This window comes from Gavialis gangeticus, unplaced genomic scaffold, assembly GCF_001723915.1.
Source record: "Gavialis gangeticus isolate Ggan-Ray unplaced genomic scaffold, GavGan_comp1, whole genome shotgun sequence".
NCBI lineage: Eukaryota > Metazoa > Chordata > Crocodylia > Gavialidae > Gavialis > Gavialis gangeticus.
The window spans coordinates 15,975,161-15,992,063 of record NW_017728995.1 but is presented as its reverse complement, the minus strand read 5'-3'; the positions used below and the strand labels follow the sequence as shown (position 1 = coordinate 15,992,063).

Genomic DNA, 16,903 nt, shown 5'->3' with positions numbered 1-16,903 from the left:
ATATTTTTTTCTACATACCTCGAGGTACCAGGCAGCTTGTGAACGCTGAGATGGGGTGGATGGAGCATCCCACAGGAGTATGGGGGCGGGGGGCCCCGCATGCTTGGCAGCAGACCTGGAAGTGGACCAGAAGTACTTCTGGTTCACTTCTGGGTCCGCAGCTGAGCGTGCACCCCCCCAGCTCAGTGATCAGCCACAGTGGGACCCCAGGTATCCTCCAGTTGCTGAGGTGGGGGACTGAATGGGGGGGCTCCCCCCATGTGCTCTGCAGTGGACCAGAAGTGCTTCTGGTCCACTTCCGGGTTCACCACCGAACATGCTAGGGACCCTCCCCGTGCTCCGGTGGGATGCTCCGTCCGCCCCACCATCCCCGCGTTCACGAGCTGTCTGGTCTCTTGAGGTATGTAGAAAAAACATATAAAGTTGTGTTTATGTCCAAGTCATTGAATCTCTCTGAATCAATTCGGAGGCTTTTGATTTGATTCAGAGAGATTAAAAAAGGGTCTCCTGATTAGATTTGGATTTGGAGATTCAGCCGCTGATTGGACCGAATCTTCACCGAATCAAATCGGAGCTTTAAAGCTTCACGCAGCCCTAATGTGTATATGTATGTACACTGACATTTCATTTTAATTGTGGAAGAACATGGATTTTTGGGTATGAGGCAGCGTTTGGGAGGAGCAGGGGCATGGGGCAGCCATAGAGATGCTCTGGTGGGTGCTAGAGCATCTCTATGGAGGAACCAGCCTCCAGTTGCTTCAGGGCACGCTTCTGGAGCGTGCTCTATGCCGCCTTTTTCTGCATGGCTTTTTTTGTTTGATACCAGGATTTCCTGGTTTCATATTTAGAGTCTGAACTGCAAATATGCAGCATGGGGAACATGTTTTCATTCCCAGTGTGTCTCTCTTGCGGCATTTCGAGCTGCTTTGAGATGCCGTAATCGGCACATGCTCGCTCATCTAGACATGCCATATAGGAACAGGATTGAGTCGTATGTGAGGGGACCTCCTGGAACATGCTGTGGAGTTTCCCTTTTTTACTCCTTACAGGTCATGTTCCAGATTTGGCTTTAGAGGCAGCAGGCACATTAACCATATTGATTTGTAATACTACTGTGTGTCCAGGTTATTGATGGAGGGATTCTTTGAGAGAGCACACTTGGGAGCTTCCAGAGGGGTACTGCCTCTGCCAGTGGGGATGGTATATCCCTAGGCTTGTGTTGGATGGGCTTCATAGCATTCCAGTTTTAAATAAGAAACTCCTTGTTCTGAATGCTTTCTATTCATCTGGGTTTATTTAACAAACTGCCAAAGACAATATTAGCCAGATGTGCAGATACAGAACTCTTTTAAACATCCAGCTTTGGCATTTGCAGAGTCAACATGAAGAACTAAAGAAACAGCATACTGATCTTGAGGATGAACACCGAAAACAAGGAGAAGATTTTAGCAGAACGTTCAACGATCACAAGCAGAGATATTTGCAATTGCAGCAAGAAAAGGAGCAGGAGCTCTCCAAACTGAAGGGTAAGTACAACCTCTGTTTTGCTACACGGATTTAAACTTGGCATTGCTTTCTAAACCTATCAAGACTAGTGTGAGAATATAAGAATAGAGATACTGATTCACCTCCATACCAGGTCTTTTACTCATCAGATCCTGCTTTGCCATTTGGTTAAAAACATGTCAACTTAAGTTTACTATTCAAGCCTCTGGTTTCTGTATCCTTTATTTTTAGAAGTTTACTGGAATTCCAGCTAGCATGTTTTGGTTTTTTACTTTTATTTGGGTTTGAGATAAAGTGAAGAGTCTTAAATCTAAAATCCTTTACATGTTAGTGGCTGGATTCAAAAGAACAACGTTTACAGCATTTCACTTTGCCTCTTTTTGTTTTCAGTTTTGAGCCACTTTCAGAACTGAAAAAAGGCCCTTTTTTTCTTTCTCTTGTGCTTAATCAGCATCTCGTTAGAAGACGAGACATTTGCTAATTCTGCCACTGGCTTATCTGTGTACCCATTGGAAATGACTTAACATTCCCTACCTTATTTTCTTGATATGTAAAAGGAGGACACTTGTCTGTAAGAAAGCTGGCTATCTGCTTAGATGTGGTGTTATGAGGGCGTGGTATATAAAACACTTCGAAGACAAAGTATAGCTTATTTTTCTGTCACTGTCAGATTCTGGAGTAGTCTTTGAATATAACTTGTCCATCCTAGTTGTACAGTGGTGGAAAACAAAGTCTAGACTAATGACCTTTGCCATATACCCTAGGCCCCATCAACACCTTGGGTGATTTTTTTGGAGGTGCCTAAGAGCTGAAAAAAGGAGCCTACTTTAATTCATAGCAAATCAAAAGGGGCCAACCCAAAATGTTCTCTGCAAAGGCAAGGTTTAGCATAATGCTTCATCCTGGTGGTTGCATCCACTACTGTCCTGTGACAACACTTTACCTCTATCCATACTTCTTTGCAATGCTGGTCATCCAGTCACTGCCTACAGTAAAATTACTAAGTCTTAAGAGTGAAAGTTTCCACCCTCCAACTGCAGCCTGGAGAGAGGAAGAAGGCTGAGGGCAATTACTTTGTGTGAAAGTCCCAAAATAGACCCCACCTGAAGTTCCTGCTGTCTGCCATTCCCAGCATAAATGTACAGCACAGTACTCAGGCTCTCCATCAAGAATTGAGAAGAGAGTTATATAAAAACAATTGCATCTAAAAAATAATTTGAATTTAACAGACTTCCCTTTAAATGTTTCACACCCTGGAAGATACCAGCAACAAGCTCAACATAAGCTTTGATTAATGTGCATTTACTGTCAATGTAGAAAACATTTTTTGATTTTTAAATAGAACCTCCTTCAGTCATACACATCTCAAGAAAGTAGCTTAAGACCATGCCTTACCAAGCCAAGCAGTGGCACCCTTCAGCATACCTGAATATACCAGGTTGGCTTGAGCTTGCAGGGAAATGGTGAGGAGAGCCAAAGCGGAAATGGAGCTTAGGCTGGCAGCAAAAGTTAAGGATAACAAAATGTTATTCTTCAAGTACATAGAAAGTAAAAAGAAGGTGCAGGGTAACTTGGGGCCCCTTCAGGATGAACTAGGGCAACTGGTAACAGATAGGATGGCCAAAGTCGAGCTTCTAAATGATTTCTTTGCATCTGTGTTCCTGGACATGAAAACAAATATGCATCCTATTGGGACTTTAGGTAAGCCCAGTATAGATACCAACCCACCAACTGTTCATGCTGACCTAGTAAAGGGGCACCTGGAGGGGTTGAATATATTCAAGACAACAGGCCCTGATGATCTTCATCCTAGGGTACTTAGGGAATTAGCTGGAGTCACAGCAGAACTGATGGCACAACTGTTTGAGCACTCATGGCGCTCAGGACAGGTCCCGGAGGATTGGAAAAGGTCCAGTGTGGTCCCTATTTTCAAGAAGGAGAGGAAGGAGGAACCAGGTAACTACAGGCCAGTTAGTTTAACCTCTGTCCTTGGCAAGACCTTTGACAAAATTGTTAAGGATCACATTTGTGGGGGGCCAGTGGGTAAAATAATGTTAAGGGGCAATCAGCATGGGCTCATAGCAGGCAGATCCTGTCTGACTAACCTGGTTTCATTTTATGACTGGGTCACAAAATGCTTGGATGAAAGAATAGAGGTAGGTGTTATTTACTTAGATTTTAAAAAGGCCTTTGACATAGTGTCACACCCAATTCTTATAAATATGCTAAACATTTGCAATGTAGATTATTACACAGTTCGGTGGGTAGAAAATTGGCTTATGGGACGCACCCAGGGAGTGGTGGTGGATGGGTCAGTTTCTTCCTGGAGAAATGTAGGCAGCGGAGTCCCCCAAGGCTCTGTCCTGGGACTGGTACTATTCAATATCTTCATTAGTGACTTGGACAAGAGAGTAGAAAGCACCTTGTCCAAGTTTACTGATGACACCAAACTGTTGGCAGGAGGTACACAAACTAGATGGCAGAGAGTGAACCCAGGCTGATTTCGACAGGCTAGGGAAATAGGCAGAACAGAATAGGATGCAGTTTAACAAGGATAAGTGGCATGTGTTGCACCTGGGAAGAAAGAATCATCAACACTCCTATAGCCTAGGAGGTACCACTCTAAGGAGCGCAACTGTGGAAAGGGATCTCGGAGTAGTAGTCTAGTAGTCGACTCCAAAATGAACATGAGTCACCAGTGTGATGAGGTAATAAGTAAAGCTAACTGCACCCTTTTTTGCATAAGTAGGTACATCGCTAACAGGTCTAGGGAGGTGATACTTCCCCTCCATGCGGCACTGGTCAGGCTGCAGCTGGAGCACTGCATCCAGTTTTGGACACTGCACTTCAAGAGGGATGCGGATGGCCTGGAGAGGGTTCAGAGGAGGGCCACTCATCTGGTTAAAGGCCTACAGAAAAAACCCTATGTGGACCGATTAGGACACCTGAACCTCTTCAGCCTGCACAAGAGGAGGCTGAGTGGTGATCTCGTGGCCACTTACAAACTCATCAGAGGGGGCCAACAAAAAATAGGGGATACAATTCTTACCAGGGTGCCTGTTGATGTAACTAGAAATAAGGGCCACACACTGGAAGAGAGCAAATTCAGATTGGACATCAGGAGAAAATTCTTTATAGTGAGGGTTGCCAAAATATGGAATACGCTTCCAAGGGAGGTGGTGCTGTCCCCTTCCTTGGAGGTGTTTAAAAGGAGATTGGACAGACACCTGGCTGGGGTCATCTGACTCCAGCACTCATTCCTGTCCAGGGCAGGGGGTCAGACTCGATGATCTAATAGGTCCCTTCTGACCCTATGAAACTAAACTATGAAACATTTTACTATATTTCAAGTATTATTTTATGTAGTAGAAATTTTTCAGCAGTATTTTAAGGATTATAAATACAGTCTTTAGTTTTGTACATTTTGAATTCAACTTCAGTGGCATTGAAGAGTATTTTAAAATTGATATGTAAATCCAGCTATGTGGTTCACTTCCTATGTATTGTTTTCTTTTTTTTTAATAGAATCTCTGTATAATTTGCGAGAAGAGAATAGACAGTTGAGAAAAGCACATCAAGATATCCATACTCAGCTACAAGATGTCAAGGTAAGTTTCTGTTTTCTAAAGGTGAACTTAGGTTTTGGCATACATGAAATGTTTTGCTAAGAGTTGAGGATTTGGGCTTGTTACAATGTAAACCTGCAGCTTTTGGAAGCTGACAGGAAGAAGAGCAAGACTAACCCAAAATACACTTATCTCCTGTATCTGCTATTTAGCCACTCATTAAAAAATAATGATGGATATGAAAAGAGCATGAGGAAGAATACTTTAATTGGTTATAATACTGAAGGAAACCATTTCTGAACCTTACAGTAAGATTAGGTGTGATGTGTGTCTTATTTGCAAAAGCAAAGACGTCTTGTATCATATTTTGTTTTTTGGTAAAGAATATTGAAGTGGATTGCATTTCAGGTGGCATCTATAGTCATCCACATCTTCTACAACTTTTAACTTTTGTAATTCCTGTTTTTTTTTTTTTCTCTCCATGTTTTTAATTCTTTTTTTTATAATTAGCTGCTTCTAATTTAAAATATGTATATGAATATAATTACGTTTAAACAACTTCAGGTCATGGTGGCTCAATGCAAAACAAACTTTGAAACATGTAACAATCTTCTTTTTTATGTAGCAGCAGCATAAGAATTTACTCTCCCAACACGACCAGCTTGTAGTGACACTGGAAGACCACAAGAGTGCACTAGCTGCTGCACAGGTCAGAAAGGAAAAGCAGCTTCTATCAGCTATACTTTCCACGAGATCTGTTGAATCTCCCAAAGTCTTGTTTCTCTTGCTTCAATTGATTTTAACCTTATGCATGCAACCGTTTGCATGAGATTTTACAGTTAACACCATGATGCATACTCTTGGGAAGGGGGGGATGCTTGCCTTGACGGGTTTCTGTTAAATTTAAATTGTTCTAGATAAATCTTTTGTTTTTCAACAGCTTTGTTATGGGCCTAACTGAGCACGTTCACTGAGAAAAGTGGTTTCTTCTTAAATATGAGAGAAAGCCAAAGACCTTTCTTTCCTTTTTTCCTATTTCTCTTGCAGAAGTTCTCTTAGCTCAGGGTCCACAGTCTCTGATATTTGAATATACCACTTTGAAAGAAACAAGTCACTCAGAATTCACAGTACACATTTATGGGATCTAGTCTTGCGTATGGATTGTGCAATGAAGTGAGTTGGGGTATAAAGGTTAAGTTGGTGAAGCCGAGGGAGAGTATGGCTGAAGGAAAATAGACCACCAATTGAAATTCAGAAGTACTAATAAAGGCCAGTCTTCTACTAAAGAAAAAGTTCTAGAGCAGAGGCTCCCACATTTTTCTTATTGCATACCCACTTCCAGATTACACAGCTGCCTGTGTACCCCATGATGTACATTTTAAATATTAACCCCTTAAATGCCAAGTATTATAATGAAAATTAAATCTACTAGTACACAATTTCTCCCCCGATACCTCCTAGAGATGTCTTGTACTCCCATGGGTATGCATACCACAGTTTGCAACCCCTGTTCTAGAGCATCTGTTTAGTGAGGCCTTGTCCTATGAGCTTACCTAGGCCCTGGTCTAAGGTCTGCTGGAACCAATGGGAAACTTTCCAATTATTTTACTGGGTTTTGATTTAGTCCTTTAACTACAAAACCTACAGCTTTGGTTTGTGTTGCACACAGCACCGGTCCAAGGCATGCCATATGCAGGCCCGGTCCAAGATCCACAAGAAGCTCAGTGGGCTGAAAGAATAGATGCTGGATCTGGCCCATGAGCTGCATCTTTGATGCGTCTAGAGGAGAGTACCAGCCTGTGAAATCTGAATTGGAGGAATATGGGGTACTGCTTTGGACATCCTTTGTGTAGCAGTATCTTTAGATTGCAAATTAAGTACAAAATAATTCAGATGTTAACCTTTAATACTTAAGATCCTTAACCAGATTCATCTGGCTAATAAATTTGACGTAATCTCTAGAAACGCTATATAAAAGGTTCTGCTAAGTCCCCAAACAAGCCATCAGGCAAAAGGGATCCCTCCAAAGTGGCTACGTGTAACTGCTTTATATTCTGTTTTGCTTTTTAGGTCTGTCTGTTTTTAATGGATATTACAGTCTTTTGAAGCTGCTTCGAGGTGTGTCAAACTTCGGAGCTATTGCTATGTATTTCATCATGTTAATCTGTAGCACTATGGATTTCACTTTCTAGGGAACGTCCAGTACAGCATACAGTGACATACAGTGCATTTTGTGCGTGCTGTTCTATTGATACAATGGGAAACTGACAGTCAGTGGGGGTAGACAATAGCCAATCAGTAAAAAACTTAACTTGGATTTTAAAAAAGAAGAGGAAAAAGGAAAGGAGAATTGCCAAATGTACCTTTTCAAAGTAAAACCTTGGAGAGTTTCATTTAAGTTTTCTGCTAGAACAGTAGAAGATCTGATTCTTTTCAAACTCACTTGTGTAGGCACCTTTCTATATCTATATCTGCTGGAGGAGTTTTATCCCTTCTGAAAAATTCTGCCTGCTTAGCTGAATAGTCCCCTCCATGGGTAACTTATTGAAGGTGCTGAGACTTTGGATTGATCCAAGAGACACCAACACAAGTGAACACAAGTAACATTTCACTTTGGGTGTTAAGGTCACTTACAAAGTCTAAATTCCTCTCTTCTTCCACCAGGAGAAACGCCGATACTTTTTATTTCTTACTCTTCACTAAAGTCAATCTAGTTTGAATTTTTTTTCCTTACTCCCCTATTTTCTCTTGTTTCTTGTCTATTAGTAACTATTGTCTAAAGGCTGAGGATTGCTTAGCTTTAATCACTTTTATGTTTTGGGGTTTGTTTTTTATTTTATTAACTTGATTTCTGTTTCTAAAAGGAATTGCATTTTTGCTTCTGAACGAATGAGTGTGGTGCTTTCAGTTTCTGTCATTTTAAAGTGTACAAAGAAAATCAAATCATTCACTTCTGACAATCTTCTGCCTAGCATGAAAAACTAATCTTCAGCTGTGTGCCGGGGGATACTTTCCAATACACTTCGTATTTGCATGTGCACTGTGGGTGATGGTGTACATATTAAATCAGGATACTGTAATGCATGGAAGCAGCCAGTCTTAGAACCCAGGAGGTTTTGATCTGATGTGCATGTCAAGTGCTTCTACATACCTGTGTTGTCAAGAAAATCACTCTGGAGTTGCTGTGTTTCAATGAGATGCTTGTTTCAGTACAATATAATGAATGCTTTTCAATTTTAGTCCCAGGTAGAAGAATATAAACAGCTGAAGGATACGCTCAACAAAATGCCAAGCTTTCGACAGCCTGAACGTTTAGAGCAACCAAATGTGCAACTGAGGGCAGCAATGACACCAGTTCCTTATAGTCACCTGCCAGCACATCAGGAGAATGAAGCTGGAGAACACAAGCAGGTAAATCAACTGCCTTAGAAACTTTTTTGATGATCTCCAAACTGCAATGGGGAAAGCCCTGGTGCAGGAAACCATAGGTTTAAGGCCTGTTGATCTGTAAGGGATATAAGCACATGCCTAATTGCTTTGCTGTGTCAGGACTCGTCTCTAAAGTGAAGAGTTGAGGAACAGTTTAACATTGATATGGGTTTGGAGAAAGTGTGTTCAATAATTATTCTTTCCCACATTGTTCCAAAAGCTCTTAAGCTCTGTGGCTTTTCAAAGTAATTCTCATAAATCTAAAAATCAGCTGGCTGGCTAATCTCAGGTAGTTTAAATGATAGATATCTGTTGTTTAAAAGGTAATGAAAAACCTCTTATGGTTAGCTTTTCTGCAGATGCTTTAAAATGTAACTGTAGCTCAAATGGATTGTAATTTCAACTCAGTCTTATTTTCCACGTGGTGTTTGGAAGCAGGGACTCCAACATTTCTGAATCAAAATCAAGTGCTACTCATAGCTGGGTTGCAGTACTACTTAGCATATTTTGGGTTTCATTTTAAATTAAGTGCCATGAGTTAGTTCATATTACTGTTATTTCTTAAACATGTAGGGCCAAGGACCAGAGTCTGATATTTCTACTCATGCTAAGTAGAATCTCACCTCCAACAGCAATCAGTGAACACACTTCTGAAGTAAGGTACCACTCAGTGTGAGCAAAGATATCTGAATCTGTTCCTTCACTTGTATGGTCAAACCGTAATGATTTTAACTTCTCAATAATTCCATGTTTATTCACATTAAGCAATTTATCATGCCACAAGTAATTTCTTCCTTCAACAATACTCTACTAATGAAATAAGATACTACTACTGATTAACCTTGGAAAAAATCTCTCTTTTAACTATGGTGTTGAAAAGGATGCAAAATAAGTATTATACATTATGGATTAAATGTTCAGCAGTCACTCCTTGTGAAGGCATAACTTTGTTCCTGAGATGATCTGTATATTCTCTGTGAGGCTAAATGTGGGCGTTAAAATGCCCACAATAAACAACTCTGTTTACACCCACAAAAAAGTAGACTGATGTCAAGCTACTACTTCAGTGGTTATTTTGAATATTTGCTTGACCTAATAACTAATGATGAAACCAGGCAGACATTAATTTCTTTTTACGGATACATGCTTATTATGCCAGTTTACAGTGTACTGTACTCTACAGGTAAGCACCTTTTTTAAGTACAGATTTAATATTTCATCTCCCACAGGCTCCTGAGACTGAGGATAAGCCACAAGAAAGGGAAGAAATAAATATTCAGGGAAGGGAAGGTAGACTTGGATCATTTCATTTGGACAGAAGGGGAAATGGTGGTCACTCTCCAAAAGAACTAAATATTCAGGAGCAACAAGAAGCAGGAGAAGATGAAGTGCAACATGTGGACCAAGTGGAAGAAGAGCGTAAAAAAGAACTTGAAGAGGAGGAGATGGAGCAGGCAGGGCAACCTGAACACTTGGTGGAGGAACAGGATCAAACACCTGATGAACATGAATGGAAAGCGCAGGAACAAAAAGAAGAAGAAACCAACATGCTGGGTGACCACACTCTTTCAGAGGTACATGGTTAATGTACTAAACCCTTTCCTTAAATTAGTGGCCCTATGTTCTGGCTTCTGTCCATTGCTTGTTCTGATTTGCATCTGCATATTTGTAGACATGATGAGTATAATTTAGGTTTACATACAACTGTGGATTAAGACATTGCTCTTAGATGTATAGGACTCAAATGTGTGCTTAAAGAGTTGACTAATCCAGAGCCTGTCTTAAGTGATGTTAATTCTGGTAGCAATTCAGACAGTGCAGAAGGGCAAGTTTTATCTCCCAAGAGCTGTATATTTAGATGGAATCAGCTTACAGTATTTGGGCTGTGCATATGTGCATGCAAATATGCTAGCTTTTTTGAGCAACTCTCTTCTGCAATATTAGATTTGATGCCTCATTTGGTCTTAATAAATACATGTTTTATTTGCAGTTAGCTAACTCCGGTAAACACTTTTTTTTCCATTCAAGTGTTTGCTAATATTTTGACAGAGCCTTAATACATGTGTATATATAGAAGTCATGTTCTTACTGATTTTCCAGGATCCCCCGATTCCCCCTACTCCCCCAAGGTTGGTTTCATGAAGCTTTTAAATAGAAACTGCCAGACCTGGATTTACATTCTAGGTCAGGTCTTAAATAGAAAAAGTAATTTTTTAGTCCCCTGCAGACATTTACCCAGCTCACAAAAAACATTGTATAATTCAAGGATGATGAGAATTCTTTACTCAAGAGGAACATTGTCAGAGACATCTTAATATTATGATTTGGGTCCAGTATCAAAATATTGTCCTGCATTATGCCCAGTTGCCAGCAATCTATAAGCTCTCACTGAAGCCCCCGTCCTGCTTGAATGCCAGTGAATTCCATGGGTAGAGCATATACGACTCTCCGCTTTTTTTTGCAGTGGTCTCAATATATTTCCCTGTCATTTTTTAGTAAACTAAAAAAGTATTGTTATGCTTTCACACCATTTCGGTTATCCAGCTGTGCTTGAATATTTTAGCACACTTGATATAATTAAGATATTGTAAATGAGACAGTAGAAGAAGGGTGGGATGAAGGTCTTGTATTATACACTGGAATTGAGTAGGGAAAAGCGTTTACGAACTTTTGCTTCTTTCCCCTGAACTCTGCCAACACTGTACACCCGCAACATTTCTCCGGTAGAGTAAGACAAAAGTAGTACCAATAATTTTTTTTCTAATATGTGCAAATACCTGCTACCATGGGATCTGAGAACTGTTCTGGTGAAGTCTGGCCTCGCCATACCTATGTTGCTGAAACTGTTTATATTTCAGCATTTTATATTCTAATTATGTTATAAAAGGCTATTCCTGTGACAACTGACTGTATCATTACAAACCTTTTACCCATATTTTTCCTAGTGCTTCCATTCCCTGCATGCCTTTTTCTGTTGCCTGCATGCCCTTCTCATTTTTGTGATTAGTGGCTTTGGCATGTTTATTGCTGGTAATAAATATTCTCTTGGGAAGCTCATTCTGATAGTGAAGGAAGACATGAACACCCAAAATAGTGTGTATATTCAAACGTGTTTGTGTCCCAGGAAACTCCAACAAAAACTATCACTAAAAGTTACAAACCAGCCTATGAAGAACAGTTGGAACAGCAGCGCCTGGCAGCCCAAAGAGCCGAGGAAGCCAATCGGCTAAGAGAACATCAGGAATCCCTACGTCAGCAGAGACTGCAAGGACAACTATTACGGCAGCAACAGCTTCAAGAAAGAGAGCTCATGCTACAGAGACAGATTGAACAAGGAGAGGAACAGTATAAAAACCAGCAGAGGTAAACTTTTTTTTTCATATATGCACCTTGTGTTGTGTACTTTTGGATTTCATGGAGTCCAGCCTGAAAAGAAAGTAGTCAATGCATTTTCAGAAATACCTCCCATACTCAGAACCACTGATTTAAAATTCAGGGTGGCTTTGGCTATTATCTTGCAAAGATGTATAGATATAAAGATGTATAGATCTCTCTCTCTCTCTCTAGATATAGATATAGATAACTATATCTATATCTATATATATATAGTTTATAGTTATATTTGATTCATTTTCAGCATAATCCTCCAGAGGGATTCTGTTGGAAAGTAGAAGTCTTGTAAAGTAAAAGTCCTACCTGGTCAGAGAGTGCATTAAAGTTCTCATACTTCCCAAGAGTTTTTTCCTGTAATGTTTTTTTGACTAAAATTTACTCTGCTCCAACTGTAGCATTGCTTTTTGCTCACTGGTGGTTACCCTTCAACCCAGAGGAGCCTGTATTTCAGTGGAGCACTGACAAACACTAATTTGCAAGTCCTCACAACATCAAGTAGACAGGTAGTACTGTTCATTTCTGTAGCTGGGTAAAATGTTACAGAGAAGCTTTAGGATCCTGCACAAGAATGGCTCATTTTGCAAGGTGTATTTTCTTTTATAAACAGTAATGGAAGAATTTAGCTAAATGAAATGCAAGGAAACCATACTTAAAGAATCCCATATTTTAGGAGCAAGAGCTCTTTTCATAACAGAAATAATGTATTTACTTATAACCTTCTTAGCCAACGAGCTCATTATGACAACATGGACCATGATATTGTACAAGGAGAAGAGGAGCATGGTATCCAGGAGGAGGAGGGAGGTGAGATTTGAATTCTGTCCTTATGCCATCCTCCCTGAACAGTCTTTAATGAAGGGTTGTAATATCTGTTCTGTTTCTGCTTTCCAGGTTTCTTGGATTTCAAAAAAGACAGCCGGGCTTTTAGTAACTCAGATTTTGTTGGGTTTTGATGCTTGAGTTGACTCACTGAGGTAGAGATCTAGTTACAGTTACAAGCACAGCCCCAGTGGTTGGGCCACTGGGCTGGGACTCTGGACATCTGAATCCATTTTCTTGCCCTGAAATAAACTACTTGTTTGGCCATGGGCAAGTCGCTTAATCTTTCTACACATAATCCATTAGCATAATACCTTTGCTTTGTCTATTTAGGTTTTATGCTTTTCAGGACATGGACAGGATTACTATGTTGTTTTGAGTAGGCTTTGTGCAGGATCCTATTTACTAACTGGAGTCTGTATATACTGCTGTAATTCATATAATAAATTTTCTCAGCATATGAAAGGGACACTCAGCACCAGGATGAAGCTGAAGATGATGATCAGAATAACGAACAGGAACAACAAGAACCAGATCATCAAGCAGAAAACCAGGAGGCCAATGAACCAGTGAGTACAACTGAGAGGCTGAGTTTAACATGTAATGAAGTTGCTATTGAAGTTTAAAAAACACACACAAAATCAGGTGAGCCAGCTGCTTTCAACAGCTAAGCCAGCTGGCTGTTGAAATAAGGTCTTGAACATAACTTGTCTTGTATTTTGGTTCTGTTTGTTTTGTAAGAAATTAATATGGCCTTCATTGTTAAAGGCAATCTGCCTTTGTGCATATCTCAAGTCTTTCCTTTCAGTAGAAAATGACGTGAGAATTTTGACCTGAGACTTGGGAAGTCTTGGATACAAAACAGTAAAAGAGTTTCTCATTGGTTGTTAGAGTGGTGGTGAGTGCCTCTTTAAGGATGCCACTGCGGGAGAAGAGGGAGCATGTATCCAATTCTGCATATAAACCTCGCTGTCTTTTGTTCAGCTTTGGTGTATGTAGGATGTGTTTATGATTACAGACTGGATGGTGTGGCAGATATTTTTAAAAGGCTAGTACGTATCAGCCATATGAGACGTCTGGTATCTTTGTAGATGACATCCTTAAATCTGTGAAACCATAAAGAAAAATAACCATAAAGCAGAGTGATGGACCATGGGACCCTTTCTTCCTTGAGTAACTGTTACAAATGAGATCAATGTCAATCTTTCTCTGAATGGGATGACTTTGAAAGGAGTGTAAGGTTTTGAAGTCCAGACCCAATAAGCATTTTGGCATTTGACCATTCTGAACTGTCTTTATTGTCCTTTGCCTGTCATCACTTGGCAACTTATGAAGAAACAAAACAGTTCAGTCTCTGTTTAATATCTAGTAGACAGATGTCCACATTATAGGTCTGTACATTTCCAGTACTGGAAACCTGACATTTTCCATAATCACCCAGTGTTGATCCAGTCTTCACTGAAGCCAAGGGGAAGACTCCTCTTGGCTTCAAAGTGTATGTGACTGACTAAGGTAACTAGTGACAGCTTTCAAGTGAAATACAATTATATGATAAGACTAGTGTGTCTATAGAAGAATAACTTCCAAAAATTACAGAAGGTAGCTGTTGAAGATGTGAACCCAGCTGATGATCCTAACAATCAAGGAGAAGATGAATTTGAGGAAGCTGAACAAGAGAGAGAAGAGAATATGCCAGATGGGAATGAGCAGCATAAACAAAATGATCAAAAACAGGGCCATCCAGAAATGGAGGACCATTTAGTGGTGAGTTGATGAAAGAGATCATGTGTAGGTGTCCAAGTGCCTCTACAGCTACTTTGAAATGGCTGCTCTAAAGATGCCACCGGAGGAAGGCCAAGATTAGTGCTCTAAAGCCATGTTTAATTTTCTTTAAGGAGATCACTTTTAAACTATGTATACACATAGGTCTGGGGACATCTTGCCCTTGTCTCTAATGCCACGGGCCCTGACCTATGCCAGGCTCCATACTCTGATTTGGCTGGGTCTCCAGTCTGGCTGCTTCATCCATCAACAACCTGCTATTATAATACTACAAGTAATTTGTTCTTCACTCAGTTCCTTTCTAGGGGGCTTCCATATTGCCCCAAGTTATGCACAACCTTATGATGTGCAACCCTGACAGTTTTTTTTCCTCTGGATATTATGCTGCATGGTGCGTTTTGTATTTGCCTTTATACTGTAATTTCCTTGGTCTGCGTCTTTCAACCTGTACCATTCAGTAATTTCATTACAATCACTCTACTGTCTTTTTTTTTTTAATTTGACAAAATCTAAATGATATATCCAGTTGAATAGCAATTTATAGAAACCACATTTTATAGGTGTAGTGCAAGTAGCTCTAAGACTCAGAATTACTAAAATTAAGTATTGCAAAACTAAGTTTCCACCCACACACTTTCTACAGATGGCAGGAAACCCTGACCAGCAAGAAGATAATGTAGATGAACAGTACCAGGAAGAGGGAGAAGAGGAGGTAAGAATATGAACACTGGGTATGATTGGACTGAACTAACTCAGCAGATCTCAGCTCATTCTGGTGAATGTCAGTCACTTGTATAAAATTAAATGTACCCTAACTTTCTTTGCCTATAATAATTTTCAATTGTAAAATATGGATAGTGTTTTCAGATCTCCCCAAGTCTTATTTTTGCCAGTGGACACTTGTGCTGCTATCCATCAATTTTCTATATAGCTGAGCATTATTTGGACAGTAACTGAAAACATTAAACCATTCACTATTTGGGGTGAGGAATCTCACACAAACCTCAAGCCCTTCAAATGTCACTGAAATCATCATTTACTTTGTGTGTCTAATTCCATATTGCTGTTGCAGACACACCACTGTCTTGTACGCTTTACTTGTTAGCCCTGACTGATTTATCTGTGTTCTAACTATTTCAAGCTATTTAAGTCTCCAGTAGGCATGCAACCAAATAGCCATGAAGCTATCAGTACACACATCCACACTGAGAAAAATAAGACAATAGCTATTTTTCTGCTTTCAGATTTTGCACTGCCTGCTAATCCTGCAGGCCATATCATACACTGCTCTGTGGTTCTTAGGATATACACAATCAACTGTCATTTCTTGCTTTCCATGTAATGCTGTATGTCCCCGACGGGCCTTCGTGAGTCGCTACTATGAGGCTAGCTTTCTGTGTCGGTGACTACTCCCTTTTCCGGGCGTGGGTTTTACCGTGGTCGTTCGTCTTCCCAAGTCGCCAACCCCGCTCTTGCCTGCCACGACTTGCTGTTACACTGGTGGGGCGGGGCTAGTTCACAGGCCCCTCGGTGGCCCGGGTCTGCCTCGTCGGTTACACATGGGGCTCCTGCCACCCCTACATCCCGGCCTTATGGCACCTATGGCCTCCACTTCCCTGTGCCTGCTCAGTGATGGTCGTGCAGGCTTCTATAGCGGCCTTCATCTTCGCGTTTCCCCAAATCCCTTGGGTCACTCCCGCCCTGACGTCGGACCCTTCGCACCAGCCTGTATTGGTGTCTTAGCCCTACTACATAGATATCTCACCACTGACCAGTCACCCTACACCCCATGGGCTACGTGCCTCCTCAAAGGAGCTCTACTGTACCGAGTACCTCGCTGACCCACCACCAACACCCTATGCTCGTGCCTGGGAGTAACGCCTCCTGGCTATTTAGTGCTGCTCCCCTTATCCTTCAATCGGTGTCCTCTACTCTCAGTGGCAATCCCGCCCCGATCTCTCTCTCCCGCCAGGTGATCCTTCGGCCTTTCGCTCCTCTTCAGCGATTCCCGCACCCACGGCCTCGGCACTTACTTCTGGGTGCTCTGGATCCTTCGGGGTGGTCTCAATCTTCCTTAGCTCACCCGATCCAGCACTTCGGGCTCTATCCACCGGCGATCCAGTCGTCGCTCCTTCTCTCCGGGCCACCGTCCTCTCTGGCACGCTGGCTCTTCGTCATCCATTCCGTGGGGCTAGCGTCGTGGGTGGCTCAGACCGTCGTTTGTTCCCCTTGCTATCCGCCGCCTCCAGAGCGGCGGCCGCCATTTTTAAATCCGCCGGCCAGCGTCTGACGTCATCGTCAGCTGCCGGCCGCAGCTGCACATAGACGCAGCTAACGAGCCGCACGGGCTCTCCCTCCATCGTGGCATCTCTCTTGTCCTGCCTTCCAAGTAAGTTTTCCCGGCTTCC

At 41.4% G+C, this 16,903-nt stretch overlaps 1 protein-coding gene across 2 annotated transcripts in view; it reads left to right on the top strand.

Moving 5' to 3' along the window:
- The window catches only part of GOLIM4 (golgi integral membrane protein 4), a 57,763-nt gene that overhangs the window by 31,607 nt on the left and 9,253 nt on the right, over window positions 1-16,903 (top strand). The window contains exons 5-14 of one of the 2 annotated variants that reach the window (XM_019503250.1): window positions 1,376-1,526; window positions 5,032-5,114; window positions 5,698-5,781; window positions 8,313-8,483; window positions 9,731-10,075; window positions 11,626-11,864; window positions 12,619-12,698; window positions 13,170-13,282; window positions 14,310-14,477; window positions 15,139-15,207. In XM_019503250.1, the coding sequence (XP_019358795.1) occupies window positions 1,376-1,526; window positions 5,032-5,114; window positions 5,698-5,781; window positions 8,313-8,483; window positions 9,731-10,075; window positions 11,626-11,864; window positions 12,619-12,698; window positions 13,170-13,282; window positions 14,310-14,477; window positions 15,139-15,207 (1,503 nt within the window). The remainder of the gene's footprint in view (window positions 1-1,375; window positions 1,527-5,031; window positions 5,115-5,697; window positions 5,782-8,312; window positions 8,484-9,730; window positions 10,076-11,625; window positions 11,865-12,618; window positions 12,699-13,169; window positions 13,283-14,309; window positions 14,478-15,138; window positions 15,208-16,903) is intronic. The other variant, XM_019503251.1, reaches the window with a different exon arrangement.